The sequence below is a fragment of the Bufo gargarizans genome, chromosome 7, assembly GCF_014858855.1.
Source record: "Bufo gargarizans isolate SCDJY-AF-19 chromosome 7, ASM1485885v1, whole genome shotgun sequence".
Classification (NCBI taxonomy): Eukaryota; Metazoa; Chordata; class Amphibia; order Anura; family Bufonidae; genus Bufo; species Bufo gargarizans.
The window spans coordinates 186305686-186324291 of record NC_058086.1 but is presented as its reverse complement, the minus strand read 5'-3'; the positions used below and the strand labels follow the sequence as shown (position 1 = coordinate 186324291).

The window sequence follows — 18606 nt, the reverse complement described above, 5'->3', positions numbered from 1 at the left end:
CATAAGTGTCGTCCACAGATCCCCCATAATGTGTCGTCCACAGATCCCCCATATAGTGTCGTCCACAGATCCCCCATAATAGTGTCGTCCACAGATCCCCCATATAGTGTCGTCCACAGATCCCCCAATAGTGTCGTCCACAGATCCCCCATAATAGTGTCGTCCACAGATCCCCATAATGTGTCGTCCACAGATCCCCCATAGTGTCGTCCACAGATCCCCCATATAGTGTCGTCCACAGATCCCCCATAAGTGTCGTCCACAGATCCCCCATATAGTGTCGTCCACAGATCCCCCATAATAGTGTCGTCCACAGATCCCCCATATAGTGTCGTCCACAGATCCCCCATAATAGTGTCGTCCACAGATCCCCCATAATAGTGTCGTCCACAGATCCCCCATATAGTGTCGTCCACAGATCCCCCATAAGTGTCGTCCACAGATCCCCCATAAGTGTCGTCCACAGATCCCCCATAATAGTGTCGTCCACAGATCCCCCATAAGTGTCGTCCACAGATCCCCCATAAAGTGTCGTCCACAGATCCCCATAATAGTGTCGTCCACAGATCCCCCATAAGTGTCGTCCACAGATCCCCCATATAGTGTCGTCCACAGATCCCCCATAAGTGTCGTCCACAGATCCCCCATAATAGTGTCGTCCACAGATCCCCCATAAGTGTCGTCCACAGATCCCCCATAAGTGTCGTCCACAGATCCCCCATAGTGTCGTCCACAGATCCCCCATAAGTGTCGTCCACAGATCCCCCATAAGTGTCGTCCACAGATCCCCCATAAGTGTCGTCCACAGATCCCCCATAAGTGTCGTCCACAGATCCCCCATAAGTGTCGTCCACAGATCCCCCATAAGTGTCGTCCACAGATCCCCCATATAGTGTCGTCCACAGATCCCCCATATAGTGTCGTCCACAGATCCCCCATAAGTGTCGTCCACAGATCCCCCATATAGTGTCGTCCACAGATCCCCCATAAGTGTCGTCCACAGATCCCCATAAGTGTCGTCCACAGATCCCCCATAAGTGTCGTCCACAGATCCCCCATAAGTGTCGTCCACAGATCCCCCATAAGTGTCCACAGATCCCCCATAAGTGTCGTCCACAGATCCCCCATAAGTGTCGTCCACAGATCCCCCATAAGTGTCGTCCACAGATCCCCCATAAGTGTCGTCCACAGATCCCCCATAAGTGTCGTCCACAGATCCCCCATAAGTGTCGTCCACAGATCCCCCATAAGTGTCGTCCACAGATCCCCCATAAGTGTCGTCCACAGATCCCCCATAAGTGTCGTCCACAGATCCCCCATAAGTGTCGTCCACAGATCCCCCATAAAGTGTCGTCCACAGATCCCCCATAAGTGTCGTCCACAGATCCCCCATAAGTGTCGTCCACAGATCCCCCATAATAGTGCGTCCACAGATCCCCCATAAGTGTCGTCCACAGATCCCCCATAGTGTCGTCCACAGATCCCCCATATAGTGTCGTCCACAGATCCCCCATAAGTGTCGTCCACAGATCCCCCATAAGTGTCGTCCACAGATCCCCCATAAGTGTCGTCCACAGATCCCCCATAAGTGTCGTCCACAGATCCCCCATAATAGTGTCGTCCACAGATCCCCCATAAGTGTCGTCCACAGATCCCCCATAAAGTGTCGTCCACAGATCCCCCATATAGTGTCGTCCACAGATCCCCCATAATAGTGTCGTCCACAGATCCCCCATATAGTGTCGTCCACAGATCCCCCATAAGTGTCGTCCACAGATCCCCCAATAGTGTCGTCCACAGATCCCCCATATAGTGTCGTCCACAGATCCCCCATAAGTGTCGTCCACAGATCCCCCATAAGTGTCGTCCACAGATCCCCCATAAGTGTCGTCCACAGATCCCCCATATAGTGTCGTCCACAGATCCCCCATAAAGTGTCGTCCACAGATCCCCCATATAGTGTCGTCCACAGATCCCCCATAAGGTCGTCCACAGATCCCCCATAAGTGTCGTCCACAGATCCCCCATAGTGTCGTCCACAGATCCCCCATAAGTGTCGTCCACAGATCCCCCATATAGTGTCGTCCACAGATCCCCCATAATAGTGTCGTCCACAGATCCCCCATAATAGTGTCGTCCACAGATCCCCCATAGTGTCGTCCACAGATCCCCCATAAGTGTCGTCCACAGATCCCCCATAATAGTGTCGTCCACAGATCCCCCATAAGTGTCGTCCACAGATCCCCCATAAGTGTCGTCCACAGATCCCCCATAAAGTGTCGTCCACAGATCCCCCATAAGTGTCGTCCACAGATCCCCCATAAAGTGTCGTCCACAGATCCCCCATAAGTGTCGTCCACAGATCCCCCATAAGTGTCGTCCACAGATCCCCCATAGTGTCGTCCACAGATCCCCATAAGTGTCGTCCACAGATCCCCCATAAGTGTCGTCCACAGATCCCCCATAAGTGTCGTCCACAGATCCCCCATAGTGTCGTCCACAGATCCCCCATAAGTGTCGTCCACAGATCCCCCATAAGTGTCGTCCACAGATCCCCCATAAGTGTCGTCCACAGATCCCCCATATAGTGTCGTCCACAGATCCCCCATATAGTGTCGTCCACAGATCCCCCATATAGTGTCGTCCACAGATCCCCCATAAGTGTCGTCCACAGATCCCCCATAATAGTGTCGTCCACAGATCCCCCATAGTGTCGTCCACAGATCCCCCATATAGTGTCGTCCACAGATCCCCCATAAGTGTCGTCCACAGATCCCCCATAAGTGTCGTCCACAGATCCCCCATATAGTGTCGTCCACAGATCCCCCATAAGTGTCGTCCACAGATCCCCCATAATAGTGTCGTCCACAGATCCCCCATATAGTGTCGTCCACAGATCCCCCATAGTGTCGTCCACAGATCCCCCATAAGTGTCGTCCACAGATCCCCCATAAGTGTCGTCCACAGATCCCCCATAAGTGTCGTCCACAGATCCCCCATATAGTGTCGTCCACAGATCCCCCATAAGTGTCGTCCACAGATCCCCCATAAGTGTCGTCCACAGATCCCCCATAAGTGTCGTCCACAGATCCCCCATAAGTGTCGTCCACAGATCCCCCATAAGTGTCGTCCACAGATCCCCCATATAGTGTCGTCCACAGATCCCCCATAATAGTGTCGTCCACAGATCCCCCATAATAGTGTCGTCCACAGATCCCCCATAAGTGTCGTCCACAGATCCCCCATAATAGTGTCGTCCACAGATCCCCCATAAGTGTCGTCCACAGATCCCCCATAAGTGTCGTCCACAGATCCCCCATAATAGTGTCGTCCACAGATCCCCCATAATAAGTGTCGTCCACAGATCCCCCATAATAGTGTCGTCCACAGATCCCCCATAATAGTGTCGTCCACAGATCCCCCATATAGTGTCGTCCACAGATCCCCCATAATAGTGTCGTCCACAGATCCCCATAATAGTGTCGTCCACAGATCCCCCATATAGTGTCGTCCACAGATCCCCCATAATAGTGTCGTCCACAGATCCCCCATAATAGTGTCGTCCACAGATCCCCCATAATAGTGTCGTCCACAGATCCCCCCATAATAGTGTCGTCCACAGATCCCCCATAATAGTGTCGTCCACAGATCCCCCATAATAGTGTCGGTCCCCAGATCCCCCATAATACGTGTCGCATCCACAGATCCCACCATAATAGTGTTCGTCCACAGCCATCCCCATAATAGGTCGTTCCACAGATCCCTAATAGTGTCGTCCACAGATCCCCCATTAATAGTCGTACGTCCCACAGATCCCCATAATAGTGTCGTCCACAGATCCCCCATAATAGTGTCGTCCACAGATCCCCACATAATAGTGTCGGTCCACAGAACCCCCATAATAGTGTCGTCCACGATCCCCCCATAATAGTGGTCGTCCAAGATCCCCATAATAGTGTCGTCACAGATCCCCCTAATAGGTGTGTCCCACAGATCCCCCATAATAGTGTCGTTACACAGATCACCCCATAAGTATGTGCTCGTTCCACAGATCCCCCATACATGTAGTGTCGTCCACAGCATCCCCCACTAATAGTGTCGTCCACAGATCCCCCCATAATAGTGTCGTCCACAGATCACCCCATAATCGTGCTGTCCACAGCTCCCCCATAATGAGTGTCGTCCACAGATCCCCCATAATCAGTGTCTCGTCCACAGATCCCCATAATAGTGTCGGTCCACAGATCCCCCATAATAAGTGTCGTCCACAGATCCCCCATAATAGTGTCGTCCACAGATCCCCCATAATAGTGTCGTCCACAGATCCCCCATAATAGTGTCGTCCACAGATCCCCCATAATAGTGTCGTCCACAGATCCCCCATAATAGTGTCGTCCACAGATCCCCCATAATAGTGTCGTCCACAGATCCCCCATAATAGTGTCGTCCACAGATCCCCCATAATAGTGTCGTCCACAGATCCCCCATAATAGTGTCGTCCACAGATCCCACATAATAGTGTCGTCCACAGATCCCCCATAATAGTGTCGTCCACAGATCCCCCATAATAGTGTCGTCCACAGATCCCCCATAATAGTGTCGTCCACAATTTGTTTTAATATGGCCTTTGAACATAATTTTTCAAGTAAGATCATATAAACCTCTCTGTTTTGTAATTTTGTCGTTTTTCCCGATTAATCGATTAATCGTAGAAATTAATCGGCAACTAATCGATTATTCAAATAATCGTTAGCTGCAGCCCTAGTTCCATCCAAAGGGTTTCTTCAGTAAACAGGATTAATGCTGCAGAGCCTAACCCCCATGATTTCTAGATTCCACTCAACAGTGTAAAATATTACACGTCATGTTACACCCATACACTTTATATGACTTCTGTATGCTGGGACTGATTTAGTGCATACACCAACCCTAATGGTGCAACCTTCCCACATGTTACTCCTAATAAAGGATATAGATGTACAGTATATAGGAGACATGCATACCATTGCTGGCAATCTGGAAAATCTCCTTCAAAGTCAGGATTTCTGTAATGCAAAACAGAACGGAAAACAGTCGCTTCAGATTAGACTGGAATACATGGCAATACATCTATACAAGAAGAACGTGCAAGGCTCGGTGTATAGCGTTACCTTTTAAATCCCTTTCTTTAAATTGGCTAACGGGGAACATCATGGCGTCGGCCAGCTGTGTGGATAAAACTGCATGGCAGGAGCTCAGCTGTGGGCAGTGAATAGGGTGACAGTGGGACAAAGAGGTTAACGTAAAACTCCAACTTTGAAGGTGCCTTAAAGGGTTTATCCAATACCATAAACTGTCCCCTCACAGGGAATATATAGGTAGGATGGCGTGGCACTCTTGCCCTAGTTAGATGGGTGCTGGAGTTGTGGGTTTGTAGCCCTCAGAAATATTGACATAGAAACTTCAGCACTCCAATAAATATGGTGATATCAAGGTGTTCTTATTTAAAATTTTTCTTATGCAAGGCAACTTAAAGTGACAGTGTGATGTTTCGGTCAACTTAGACCTTTTTCAAAACTAAAAAATTTTCAATTTTTGCATGGTGGTTTTATCATATAGAGCAATTGTGGTCAACAGTCAAGTAGCAAATCCAAATCATATAACGTTGGTACAAAATGGCAATACATAAGACTTCTTCATGTAACATAGAAAGATTGAATATATGTGGAGAGGTGACGAAACGCATGAATATCCCTCTTTGGTGGAACACAAGGCACTTCCTGTCCAAACAACAAACCTCCTGCTGCTTACATCATAAATAGTGGACATCTTCCCATGCTCTCTAGCGTCACACATGGTGTGGATACACGTCTACCAGCTTAATACATCTTCCATCCTTCTCCCTAATCTCTTACTGGCAACTTGGTAAGTTTCTTTTACACGTCAGGGGACCCGGTTGGTTCCTCAGTACATCTTGTGATTATGTACTTTAGCACTGCGCATAATTTTACCTTAAGACCGTAAAGCGATTCATTATTTTACATAGTTAAATAGCTAATACAGTTGAAAAAAGACATAAGTCCAACATAGTGGTTGTAAACTTAACCTAAGTACACAGATACCTGTTCAGAACAGCCGAAATGTGGACTGTAATGTAAATTAATAGCTAGACCACCAAAGAGGGATATTCATGCGTTTCGTCACCTCTCCATATATGTTCAATCTTTCTATGTTATATGAAGAAGTCTTATGTATTACCATTTTGTACCAACGTTATATGTTCTGGATTCGCTACTTGACTGTTGACCACAATTGCTCTATATGATAAAACCACTATGCAAAAATTGAATTTTTTTTTAGTTTTGAAAAAGGTCTAAGTTGACCAAAACATCACACTGTCACTTTAAGTTGCCTTGCTTAAGAAAAATTAAAACACCTTGATATCACCATATTTATTGGAGTGCTGAAGTTTCTATGTCAATATTTCACAGGGAATATACTTACCCTGCTCCCGGTCCCCGCACCGCTGCTTCTCCCTGTGCACCGGTGAAAACATTCAGTGTAGGGGGGGGGAGGGGTTGCAGCCAATGGCAGGCGGGGACGAGCCTCCCTAGCATTGCGGATGACGCTAGGGAGGCTCATTCCCATCTGCCATTGGCTGCTACCTTACACACACACCCGCCCCCCCCCCCCCGACACTGGGGACCAGGAGCAGTGCAGGGAGTGGGGTAAGTATATTCCTTGTGAGGGGCCAGGCACATCGGGGTGCAGTCTATATTGGATAACCCCTATAAAGAGGGTGCGTAATGAGGACATCTCTCGTTGAATTAAGATGCTCTAATTTAAAGGGATACTCCCATCTCTAGACATTTATGACATAGCCATGGGATATGCCATTAAAGGGGTCGTGCAGAGCAAAGACATTGATGACCTATCTTCAGCATTGTCTCGCTTATGGAAGCAGCACAGTGTACTTACAACCGCTCGTCCTATTCCCCTGAATAGGAGAAGACTCTGTAATTACACTGCACCGTATGTACAAGAGAGAAAATGCACAGGTAATTTTGAAGTGTAAGCTCACTCGACCATTGGAGGTGCTGGGAGTTGGACTCCCCCCAATCTGATATTAATGACCTATCCTGAGTAAAGCTCATCAATATAGTGTACTGCACAATCCCTTTAAGATCTGAGGATGCTCCAATTTAAAGAGGTACTCCTATCTCTTGGCATTTATGGTATAGCCATAGGATATGCCATTAAAGGGCATCTGTCAGCAGTTTTGTACCTATGACACTGTCTGACCTGTTACATGTGCACTTGGCTGCTCAAGGCATCTGTGCTGGTCCCATTGAAAGGCCGTAACTTGATGACGTTTTCACTGCCTGTCCCTGTCAAAGTGCAGAGGGCGCAGCAGTTGCAGAGAGGGCTGAGCCTCTAGGTGTAACAGCAACGCCCTCATTGCTCCTAGAGACCCATTTTCATATAGTAAAACATCATTTTTCTCATCAATGCGGACACATATAAACATGGGACCAACACAGATGCCTTCAGCTGCCAAGCGCACATGTAACAGGTCAGCCAGTGTCATAGGTACAAATCTGCTGACAGATGCCCTTTAAGATCTGACAGATGTGGTTGTCATCCTTGGGACCTGCACCTATAGTAAGAACAGGGAGTCTCACAACCCCCATTCTGGTAGGTGACAGTGCTGCAGGCCTTCACATCTCTGCAGAGAATGAATAGACAGGAGGTGGTGCATACAGGCGACACGCTTTCTTCATTAGAGAGCACTGCACACATATATGGCCACCTCTCTGCCCTTTTTTTTGTCTGCATACAGTGTCTTGTGGCAACCTCATCAGGAGGTGTGGGGTTCAGTGGACCCCTTTTCTGGACAGAGGTGGTACCCACATCTATCAGAATTGTACAGCATATCCTGTAAATGAGCCTTTACAGTCTCAGAGTGGAATACCCCTTTAAAGGAGCTTGTTCGCTTTGGAAAATCCTATACAGATATTCTATAATCTATTGGGGAAACATGTAACAGCCCTGTAGCACCACCTCAAGAGAAATGAAGCATTACACTTGAAACCAGTGTCTTGTCTGTGTAATGCATGGAACGCTATATAATCCTCATTTATACTGCAACTACTTGCGCCCTAAAAATGTGATGAGTACGTCATCATCTCTAATGAGTATGTGACAAAGACACTTACTTCATCGATCACTTTCGAAAACTGCTGTAAGGTTGAAGTCATCACCTCATCATCGCCCCCTAAAGGAAATCGCTGCGAAAAAAAACATAAGCATAAACATATGTCAAAAGTATACTACATACAGTAAGTCCCATGTAGGTCGTGCATGGTTTGGTATGTTAGTTTCACTCCAGTCACAAAATCACATCAATGAGGGTGGTGTCGGGAAACTGGAGTTGCATTTCCAGATACAAATGTTAGGTTTAAAGATGTGCCGAATTTATCAAGCAACAAGCAGCTTTTGATAAATTGACTTCAAAAAGTCCCATCATGATAGATCCCCCCCACCAAAAGTCTTTTATGGAGCAAAAGAGATCATACAAGAATTTTTATTTATCCTAGAAAATTAATACGTGAAATGTCCTCCTTGTACAAAATGCATTGGGATAAAAGAAAAACCAGTCATTAGTTATGGAGCCACAGCCTGCGCTCCGCACTTTGCACTGACCATATAACACATACCAAGCAATTAAACTGGTTTATCATCAGCAACAGTCTCACCCATAACATAGGTTAAAAGGGCAATCCAAGTCTGACATGACTGCTCTTCGGCCTGCTCAGATCCATACTGGAGCAGTAAGGCCCCTTTCACACGGGCGTTGCGGGAAAATGTGCGGGTGCGTTGCAGGAACACGCGCGATTTCTCCGCGCGAGTGCAAAACATTGTAATGCGTTTTGCACTCGCGTGAGAAAAATCGTGCATGTTTGGTACCCAAACCCGAACTTCTTCACAGAAGTTCGGGCTTGGGATCGGTGTTCTGTAGATTGTATTATTTTCCCTTATAACATGGTATAAGGGAAAATAATACATTCTGAATACAGAATGCATAGTAAAATAGCGCTGGAGGGGTTAAAAAATAAAAAATTATTTAACTCACCTTAGTCCACTTGATCGCAAAGCCAGCATCTCCTTCTGTCTTCATCTTAGCTGTGTGCAGTAACAGGACCTGTGGTGACATCACTCCGGTCATCACATGATCTTTTACCATAGTGATAGATCATGTGGTGACCGGAGTGACGTCACCATAGGTCCTGTTCCTCCACACAGCTAAGATGAAGACAGAAGGAGATGCCGGCGTCGCGATCAAGTGGACTAAGGTGAGTTAAATTATATATTTATTTATTTTTAACCCCTCCAGCGCTATTGTACTGTGCATTCTGTATTCAGAATGCTATTATTTTCCCTTATAACCATGTTATAAGGGAAAATAATAATGATCGGGTCTCCATCCCGATCGTCTCCTAGCAACCGTGCGTAAAAACGCGATTTTCACGCAACCCCATTTATTTCTATGAAAATCCGTGAAAATCACCACTCATGTGAACAGCCCCATAGAAATGAATGGGTCGGGATTCAGTGTGGGTGCAATGCGTTCAACTCATGCATCGCATCCACGCGGAATACTCGCCCGTGTGAAAGGGGCCTAAGGGATTGTGCAGTAATGCTAGCCGTATAGGAGACAATCAGCCTCACCATAGCTGATCGGCCATCCGTGGGATCGGTCTCACCAGCAACATGTCAGACTATACTAGCCAAGAAGTCCATTTTTTATCTCAGCTTTTCCTACACGTTCATCGATCACGTGGCCTAGGAGCAGTTCAGCCCCATAGAAGTGAATAGTCCTAAGCCGCGATATCAAGCGTAGCCACTATACAATGTACAGGGCTGTGCTTGTTAAGCTGTAAAAAGGACGAAGTGCTCAGAAGAGTTCCGATGCCAGACCCCACGATCAGATACTGATGACCTATCCAGACAATAGGTCATCAGTATTAAAGGGATTGTCTGAGTTATTTTTTTGTTCTTTGTATGTTTCTAACTAGGCAACTGTAACAGCTTTACCATACTTTTCTGCATCTGTAGTTGCTCCTTTCTCAGATTTCACTGAGGGTCACATGACCTGTGATGTCAGCTTCTCTCCCTGCTCTGATGATGTTTTGTGCACAAGCCTGAGAGAGCAGATATTAGTCTGTACACTAGACGTCACAGTGCTGGCCACGCCCTCCTGCACTGCCATCTGCTCTCTCTGGATTCTTAACCCCTTCAGCTGCACAGACTCAGGGCTGAAGCCTTTACCGAGTAGCTGCAGGCAGTGAGGAGACAAATGCTGGGCATAGGAGCTGACAGATGAGTTCTGCAGAGTACTGCACAAGAACAGGTAGGGGAAAGATCCTGTGTGTATCAGCAGTGTCATTATACAGCTGGGACTTGTAGTCCTACACATACAACATGCTGCCGAGTCTCCCAGCAGTCAGACATGTCACTCAGGGCAGGACTTGTATTCACTCCCTTTGCAGAGCAGGGTTTGCAAAGATTGTTGTTATTGAAGGTAAACAGAGGACAGAAGAGAACCAGGGAAATGAGAAAATAGATTTTAAAAAATTGCCAAAAACTTGCTTAGCTATATATTGCTGACTATGAGATTTATTGTGCTATATTTTTTTTCCATAACTCGGACAACCCCTTTAAAGTCTCAGGAAGTCCTTTCAAGTCAAATACACTTTATTACCATTGTCCACATACCTGCTTCTCATACTCTTTCAAAAGTTTGGATGTCAGGTGAGTGGCTGCACTTAATTCATTCTGGTGACACAAAATAACATCAGTGAAATTAGATGGAAAAAGGTTACTAAGGGGAACCCGTCACCAGGAAATTCACCGATAAACCAGGCACAATGCCTTGTAGGGCTAGCCCAGCTGACAGTAATGATACCTTTTACTTAGCGATCCTCTTTATTATGGAGAAAAAGCATTATTAATCCATGTCCAAATGAGCAGTTAAGTGCACTGAGGGCGGGCCCAAGACACTTTGTGCACCCTTGCTCCTCCTGCTTTCTCTCACAGCCTATTACATTCACCTGAGCTAGCCCTACAAGGCACTGTGTCTCGGGTAAAAAGTGAATTTCCAGGTGCAAATTCTTTTAAGAAAAAGAAACAGAGATGGATAAGGTTTTGATATGGAAAATCAAAAAATAAACTTGATAATGGAAATTTCTTTCCAATTGCAGTCAAATGTCCGGCAGAAATTGGAAAGATATCCCTCCAACACATTTTTGTACCCGACAAGATGGCAGTATGTGCCGGATTTAGGGTCAGACAGACAGCAGAGGGTGACATGCAAGAGAAGTATACGGGACCTTTGTCATCTCAGAGAACGCCCTAATATCTAACACTAACAATCCAGCAGTAATTGTGAGCCATGGAATTCAATATCTCGGTCCTATACATGCGATCTAAGAGACAGTTTAAGGTGGGGTCCCCTCATCCTACTGGACCCTTGTGCGGCTGCAGTATAGTATGTTGGTCCTTATGCTGACGACCAGTGGCCGTAGTGACCTTTCACCAATAGTGACGTCACATCTAATCACTGCATCATTTTGGAGAATTCCAAAGGAAAAAACGTGCATTAAAAAATATGTCGTTACAGAAAAATGAGTGTACTGCTTCTGTTTGTCGGGTGATCGCTGGCACATTTAGAGGGGGCCATTAATGGAAACAAACAAACATTCACCCTCACAATAGTTGGTTTGATCCTTGGCTAGTGTAAAAGGAATTAAAATGTGCCACTGAGGACAAAAGTGGGCAAAACGCTAATTTGTCTGCGATGACATATTTTTCATGGCCCGTTACATCACTGTTTTCTGTCTTTCTGTTCGTAGCTGATCATTGCCTTTGACTCAACAGCTGAAAAGGGGGCTTTACACTAAAATGGGTGATATAATAACAGCTGATACAGCGTCTTTATCTTGTAGAAAAGGAAGTGAAGTCTGGAAGTTAGGTCAATACATTAACCACACAACTGCTGTACAACGTGTTTCCTACCACTACTTCTCTATGACAAGTTTAGATTTGTGGTTCTATGTGATGGGTCATGTGCTCGACAACGCAGAAACCGATAAAGAAGGACAAAATATGATTTTAAAAGGGCAGTTGTGTTGGTCCCATGTTCATATGTTCCCGCATTGCTGAGAAAAGTATTAATATTTAAAATTTAATATATGCAAATGAGCCTCTAAAGCAACGCCCCCGTTGCTCCTAGAGGCTCATTTGCATATCATAAAACATGGGACCAACACAGATGCCTTCAGCTGCCAAGCGCACATGTAACAGGTCAGCCAGTGTCATAGGTACAAATCTGCTGACAGATGCCCTTTAAGATCTGCCATTGTGCCCCAATGGATTTTCTGACTAATGGGAAAAAAAATTATGTGAAGATCTAGACAAGGTAAGACCCAAGTAACTGCAAATTGGAATGCTATAAATTACTAACCATAAAAAAATAAAATAAAAAAAAAGGGAAGAATCATTGTGTCTGAAAGCTTTTTATTACACTCTATGACCCTGAGTGAGGGTACAGGGAGTTTAGAGAGGACCGGTCACCTCTCCTGACATGCCCGTTTTAGTAAATACTTGCATTCCCCACACAATAAGAATTAAAAAGCATCTATTGTTATCACTCGAAGAAGTGTCATTCCTCTATTTTCTCATCCGTCTCATTGGGGGAGACAGGTTTGACCATGGGTATAGCTGTTGCCGCTAGGAGGCGGACACTAAGCACAAAAGTGTGAGCTCCTCCCCATTAGCTATATCCTTCCTACAGGGACCAAGCTAAATCAGTTTTAGCTTAGTGTCTGTAGGAGGCAGACCTCCTTACGTTGCAGGTCTGCTGGTTTTTGTTCTTTTTTGTTTTTTTCTTCTTTTTCTAGCGGGGGTTTCAGGCAGTCCTTAAAACTGCCTGCACTCCCACTCAGGAGACGGGAGACCAGGCCCCCTGCTCCTTCCCGTTCTTCAGAAGCAAAGGAGGACCAAAGGTCCTACAAAGCCTCTGTTTCCCGCCAGCGTTGGGATCACCACAGCCGTCCACCGCAGGTCCCCTCTTTCCTGGTGTAGCGTCTCTCCCCAAGGAGCCGCACACCAAAAGGTGGTGATCTGGCTGGAGCCAGCGGGGCAGAAGATGCCAAACAGATGAGTATAAAAAAAAAAATGTTTTGCCCCAAAGTGCTCCCCCCTTCCAGTACCCTCCCCAAGTTACCTGGTCCCCTGCAGAAAGTCGCATCCTCGGGAGCAGTCGCTCCATACCCTGGATTTGGTACGAGCCATTCAAGTCTATCTGTCCCAGACATCACCTTTCTGGCGGACGGATTCCCTGTTTGTGATTCCAGAGGGGCCGAGACGAGAGCTGGCGGCGTTGAAGGCTTCCATTTCCCGATGGATTTGTTTGGCCATTGTGGAAGTGTACCGTGTTAATGGCCGGGCCCTACCCTTCCGGGTGACTGCTCATTCGGCTCGGGTAGTGGGGGCCTCTTGGGCGGTGCATCAGGGAGCTTCGGCCCTTCAGGTGTGCAAGGCAGCTACCTGGTCGTCTTTGCACACAGTTTTACAGAGTGCACACCTTTTGCGTCTTCTGATGCTTCTCTGGGGCGTAGAGTTTTGCAGACGGCAGTTCTCTGATTGACTGGAGGGTTGCTTGTTATGCCCACCCTTGGGGACTGCTCTGTAACGTCCCATGGTCAAGCCTGTGTCCCCCAATGATACAGATGAGAAAACTAGATCTTTGTACTTACCATAAAATCAGTTTCTCTTCCGTTCATTGGGGGACACAGCTCCCACCCATTCTTTTGTTTAGGGGCCTTTTCGGGCCTGTGTGGTTCTGGGTTTGTACATAATGTGATTTTTTTTGTGTTGCTTCTCCTACTTCTTTTGCACTAACTGATTTAGCTTAGTCCCTGTACAAAGGATATAGCTGAAGGGGAGGAGCTTACACTTTGTGTGCTTAGTGTCCGCCTCCTAGCGGCAACAGCTATACCCATGGTCAAGTGTGTGTCCCCCAATGAACAGAAGAGAAACAGATTTTACGGTAAGTACAAAAATCTAGTTATGTCTGCTATAAGTTTATGAATAAAAGGTACAACTGGGTGTTACCAGTTAGAGGTGTGTCCCTAGCACTGGCCATGCTGGCTGGCTGGATGGTGTCAGATTGTCCAAAAATAAACTAATGTGTGTGTACAAACAGTTTAATGTGCAGTTTAATCCCCCGAGTCTCGGATCTGGCAACCTAAATTGTTTTTGCCTTATCTGTTTGAAATTTTGAAGATCAGCCCCAACCAGAGGTGTCTGGCAGCAGCATTCTCCTCATCCCCACTGAAAACACATGCATGCTCAGCCGAATGAGCTTTTGATGGAGTATGGGCACCACAAGCAGGAGAGTTCCTTAAAAGGGGTATGCCAAGTTTTCAGGTTACCCCCTATCCACAGGAAATAGCCGAGTGCTGTACTTGGCTATTTCCGGCAGTTCAGCGAGTTCAATGTGAGAAACTTGCTGCATGTGGCAGTGAGAGTCCCCGTTCTGACTTCCGCTCCTCTGAATTATAATGCTGTGTGCCCGGAGAGTCCTGAAATCTAATGAATTATACTAACATAACGTTGGCAGTGTAATTCAGTAGATTCCAGGACTCTCAATGACACACAGCCTTATAAATCATATTCATGCTGCGTGATCCTATCAGGAACTCACACTGCCACACGCTGCGAGTTTCTCACAGTGAACTCACTCTTAGGCCCCTTTCACACGAGCGAGATTTCCGCGCGGGTGCAATGCGTGACGTGAACGCATAGCACCCGCACTGAATCCTGACCCATTTATTTCAATGAGTCTGTGTACATGAGCGTTTTTTTTCACGCATCAGTTCTGCGTTGCGTGAAAATCGCAGCATGTTCTATATTCTGCGTTTTTCACGCAGCCCTGGCTCCATAGAAGTGAATGGGGCTGCGTGAAAAACGCATTGCATCCGCAAGCAAGTGCGGGTGCGATGCGTTTTTCACTGATGGTTGCTAAGAGATGTTGTTTGTAAATATTCCGTTTTTTATCACGCGCGTGAAAAACGCATCAAAACGCATTGCACCCGCGCGGAAAAAACTGAACAACTAAACGCAATCGCAGACAAAACTGACTGAACTTCATTGCAAAATAGTGCGAGTTTCCCTGAACGCACCCTGAACGCATCCGGAACTAATCTGTCACGCTCGTGTGAAAGAGCCCTTAGGCTAAACTTTATACCACCGCACCCTTTTCGCGGACAAGTCAAAAAACTCTAATAAACTTGACGCACACCAGTTGTTAGGTAAATCTTCCCTGAATTCAGTTTTGTGATCAGTACCTGGGCATCATAAATCCTGCGCATGGCGTGATAGAGCTGACTGCAATAACTGGAGATAGCAGCTGCATCTTCCTCAAACACTCCTAAGAGAGAGCGGGTCTGAAATAAGAACAAGATACACCATGAGCTGTAATTATTCTGCACAGATGAGGTCATTCAGAGAACACCAGGACATCATAGTATTCATTCCCGGTCAGTGGTGAGGCTGGGTACACACTGTGTTTGGGGTGAACATTCAGTGCATGTGCTGGGAAAAACGGGACTGCTGCGGCTACCGGGGAAGGAGGAGGCGGGAGGGCACTGCTGCGACTACCGGGGAAGGAGGAGGCGGGAGGGCACTGCTGCGACTACCGGGGAAGGAGGAGGCGGGAGGGCACTGCTGCGACTACCGGGGAAGGAGGAGGCGGGAGGGCACTGCTGCGACTACCGGGGAAGGAGGAGGCGGGAGGGCACTGCTGCGACTACCGGGGAAGGAGGAGGCGGGAGGGCACTGCTGCGACTACCGGGGAAGGAGGAGGCGGGAGGGCACTGCTGCGACTACCGGGGAAGGAGGAGGCGGGAGGGCACTGCTGCGACTACCGGGGAAGGAGGAGGCGGGAGGGCACTGCTGCGACTACCGGGGAAGGAGGAGGCGGGAGGGCACTGCTGCGACTACCGGGGAAGGAGGAGGCGGGAGGGCACTGCTGCGACTACCGGGGAAGGAGGAGGCGGGAGGGCACTGCTGCGACTACCGGGGAAGGAGGAGGCGGGAGGGGACTGCTGCGACTACCGGGGAAGGAGGAGGCGGGAGGGGACTGCTGCGACTACCGGGGAAGGAGGAGGCGGGAGGGGACTGCTGCGACTACCGGGGAAGGAGGAGGCGGGAGGGGACTGCTGCGACTACCTGGGAAGGAGGAGGCGGGAGGGGACTGCTGCGACTACCTGGGAAGGAGGAGGCGGGAGGGGACTGCTGCGACTACCGGGGAAGGAGGAGGCGGGAGGGGACTGCTGCGACTACCGGGGAAGGAGGAGGCGGGAGGGGACTGCTGCGACTACCGGGAAAGGAGGAGGCGGGAGGGGACTGCTGCTACTACTGAGGATGTGTTGGGGGCTGCTGTATCTACTAATGTCAGAGGTTAAACATACTTCACTACGGGTTCCCACACACATGAAGAGCCAAGCCCCTAAGATTCCCCGCCCAGCTTCTTCTCACCACCAACATTTTAGGTCAAACACAGATGAGCGAGTTCAATGTGAGAAACTCGCTGGGTGTGCTAATGTGATTTCACGTTCTTACCTCCGCTCCTTTGACAGGATCGCACAGCGTTAGGCACCGTGTGCTGTCCGCATCAGTATGTCCATTCCGTAGCCCCGCAAAAATAATAGAACGTGTCCTATTCTTGTCCGTTTTAGGCATTGTTACAATGGATCCGCAAAAATAAAAAAAAAACTATGGCATACGGATGTCATCCATTTTTTATTTGCGGACCGCAAAACACATACGGCCATGTGCATGTAGCCTTATAATGATTTATAATGCTGTTTGACCATTAGAGACCTGGACTCTATTGAATTACACTGACATAATGCTGTCAGTGTAAGGACTCAAGCGCATGGCTATAGGTGTTTTACGGTCCACAAATCGCTGATCCCGCGCGTGAGCTTGCTACAATTTATGTATTTTTTTTCCAAACTCAACTAGAAATGTCCGATCCTTGTCAGCAAAGCGGAAATACGGATGCAGACAGCACACAGATGACCTCCACATGCTGTTCACAACTTTTGCTGCCCCACTGAAATGAATGGGTCTGCATCTGCAATAAAATGGGGATCGGACGCGGTCAGTGCATGAGCCCTTATTCACTAGATTCCAGGTCTTTCAGGCTCACACAGCATTATAAATCATTGTAATGCCGTGCGATCCTGTCAGAGGATCAGAATGGGAATAATCACACTGCCACACACTGCCAGTTTCTCTAACTGAACCCGCTCGTCTGTGTTTGGCCGCAATCATTTCAATAGGAGATATCAGAAATCTATGATCGTGGGATTCCAAATGATGGGACCTCCATAGATCACAAAAACAATCTTTTCGCCCAAATTCTCTCAGGGTACACCCGGCCGGCAGACGCTTAGTGATCGCCTTCAGGGTGGGTGCTAGCACTGAGACCCACCACGATTATACATTTATAATATCTTATGGCTATGCCGTAAAGGTCAGTGCCGAAAAACCGTCATTCTCTGCGGCTGCCATATGTACTCGCTGACATCCCCCTCCGTCGTCCCATGGGGGGCGCCGTTTGTATCATAAAGCAGTCTCCAGGAACGGATACGTTTCGATGAATCATAACGTCATTGTTGGGAAAAATTGCATGAATAACAATCCCATAATGTATGATGAAGATGAAGTATATGCGCTGTGCCCAAGGGGCAGAACAAAAACGGATAATCTGCACAATGAGGAAGCAACAGTGAATAATGGCACTCCATTGGGGAATTGCTTTTCATGCAATTACCTGGTACATTACTTAGCATGGTGGACGCTCCCTGTAAATCATATCATTACTATCTGAGCTGTCAATCAGAATTGTGTATCTGCTCCAGGAGACCAGGGGCCCCCCAAATTACTGTGCATCTGCTCCAGGAGACCAGGGGCCCCCCAAATTACTGTGCATCTGCTCCAGGAGACCAGGGGGCCCCCAAATTACTGGGTGAGGGGTGAAGGCTCCACCTAATCCTCATGTATTGTTAAAGACAGAATCAGACACCATAAAATGACGTCATGTCCCATGAAAGCCAATGCATTCCCCCCCCAAGTAGCTGCAGGGAGCGGCCTCCTGACCTGAGGGCTATCCTCCAGCGTCTCCTCGATGGGGAGTTTGTCTGTACCGAGCATGGCGAGAGAGGAACCAGGAAAACAAGCCACCTGAACCGGAGCGACAGCCACAGCAGCTGATGTACATCCAGGAGCACGCACGGCGGATGTCCCGCCTCCGGGCGCGCTGATTGGTCGGCAGGAGCCGTCGCTCAAGGATTCTGTAAATGTATTGGTGCAGAGAGACGCCAGTCACTGCGTTGCCAAGGGGCGGGAACATAGGAAGTTGTCGTGATGACGGAAAGATGCCAGTGCCCAGAGAGTGGGAGGAGGGATGACAAGTGACACAATGTGACAGAATGTGATACAATGTATCACAGCCGGCGACAACAGCGACAGTCGTCATCTCCACAGGAGCCTGCC

General features: G+C 47.8%; 1 protein-coding gene across 1 annotated transcript in view; it reads right to left on the bottom strand.

Annotated features, from left to right (window-relative positions):
• The window catches only part of APPL1 (adaptor protein, phosphotyrosine interacting with PH domain and leucine zipper 1), a 52125-nt gene extending 33781 nt beyond the window's left edge, over positions 1-18344 (bottom strand). Inside the window, exons 1-6 of the mRNA XM_044302323.1 lie at positions 18211-18344; positions 15390-15488; positions 10756-10815; positions 8196-8267; positions 5151-5238; positions 5004-5045 (exon numbers count right to left, since the gene is read on the bottom strand). Of these exons, the coding sequence (XP_044158258.1) occupies positions 5004-5045; positions 5151-5238; positions 8196-8267; positions 10756-10815; positions 15390-15488; positions 18211-18264 (415 nt within the window). The 5' untranslated portion in view covers positions 18265-18344. The remainder of the gene's footprint in view (positions 1-5003; positions 5046-5150; positions 5239-8195; positions 8268-10755; positions 10816-15389; positions 15489-18210) is intronic.
• Positions 18345-18606: the final 262 nt, after the last annotated feature.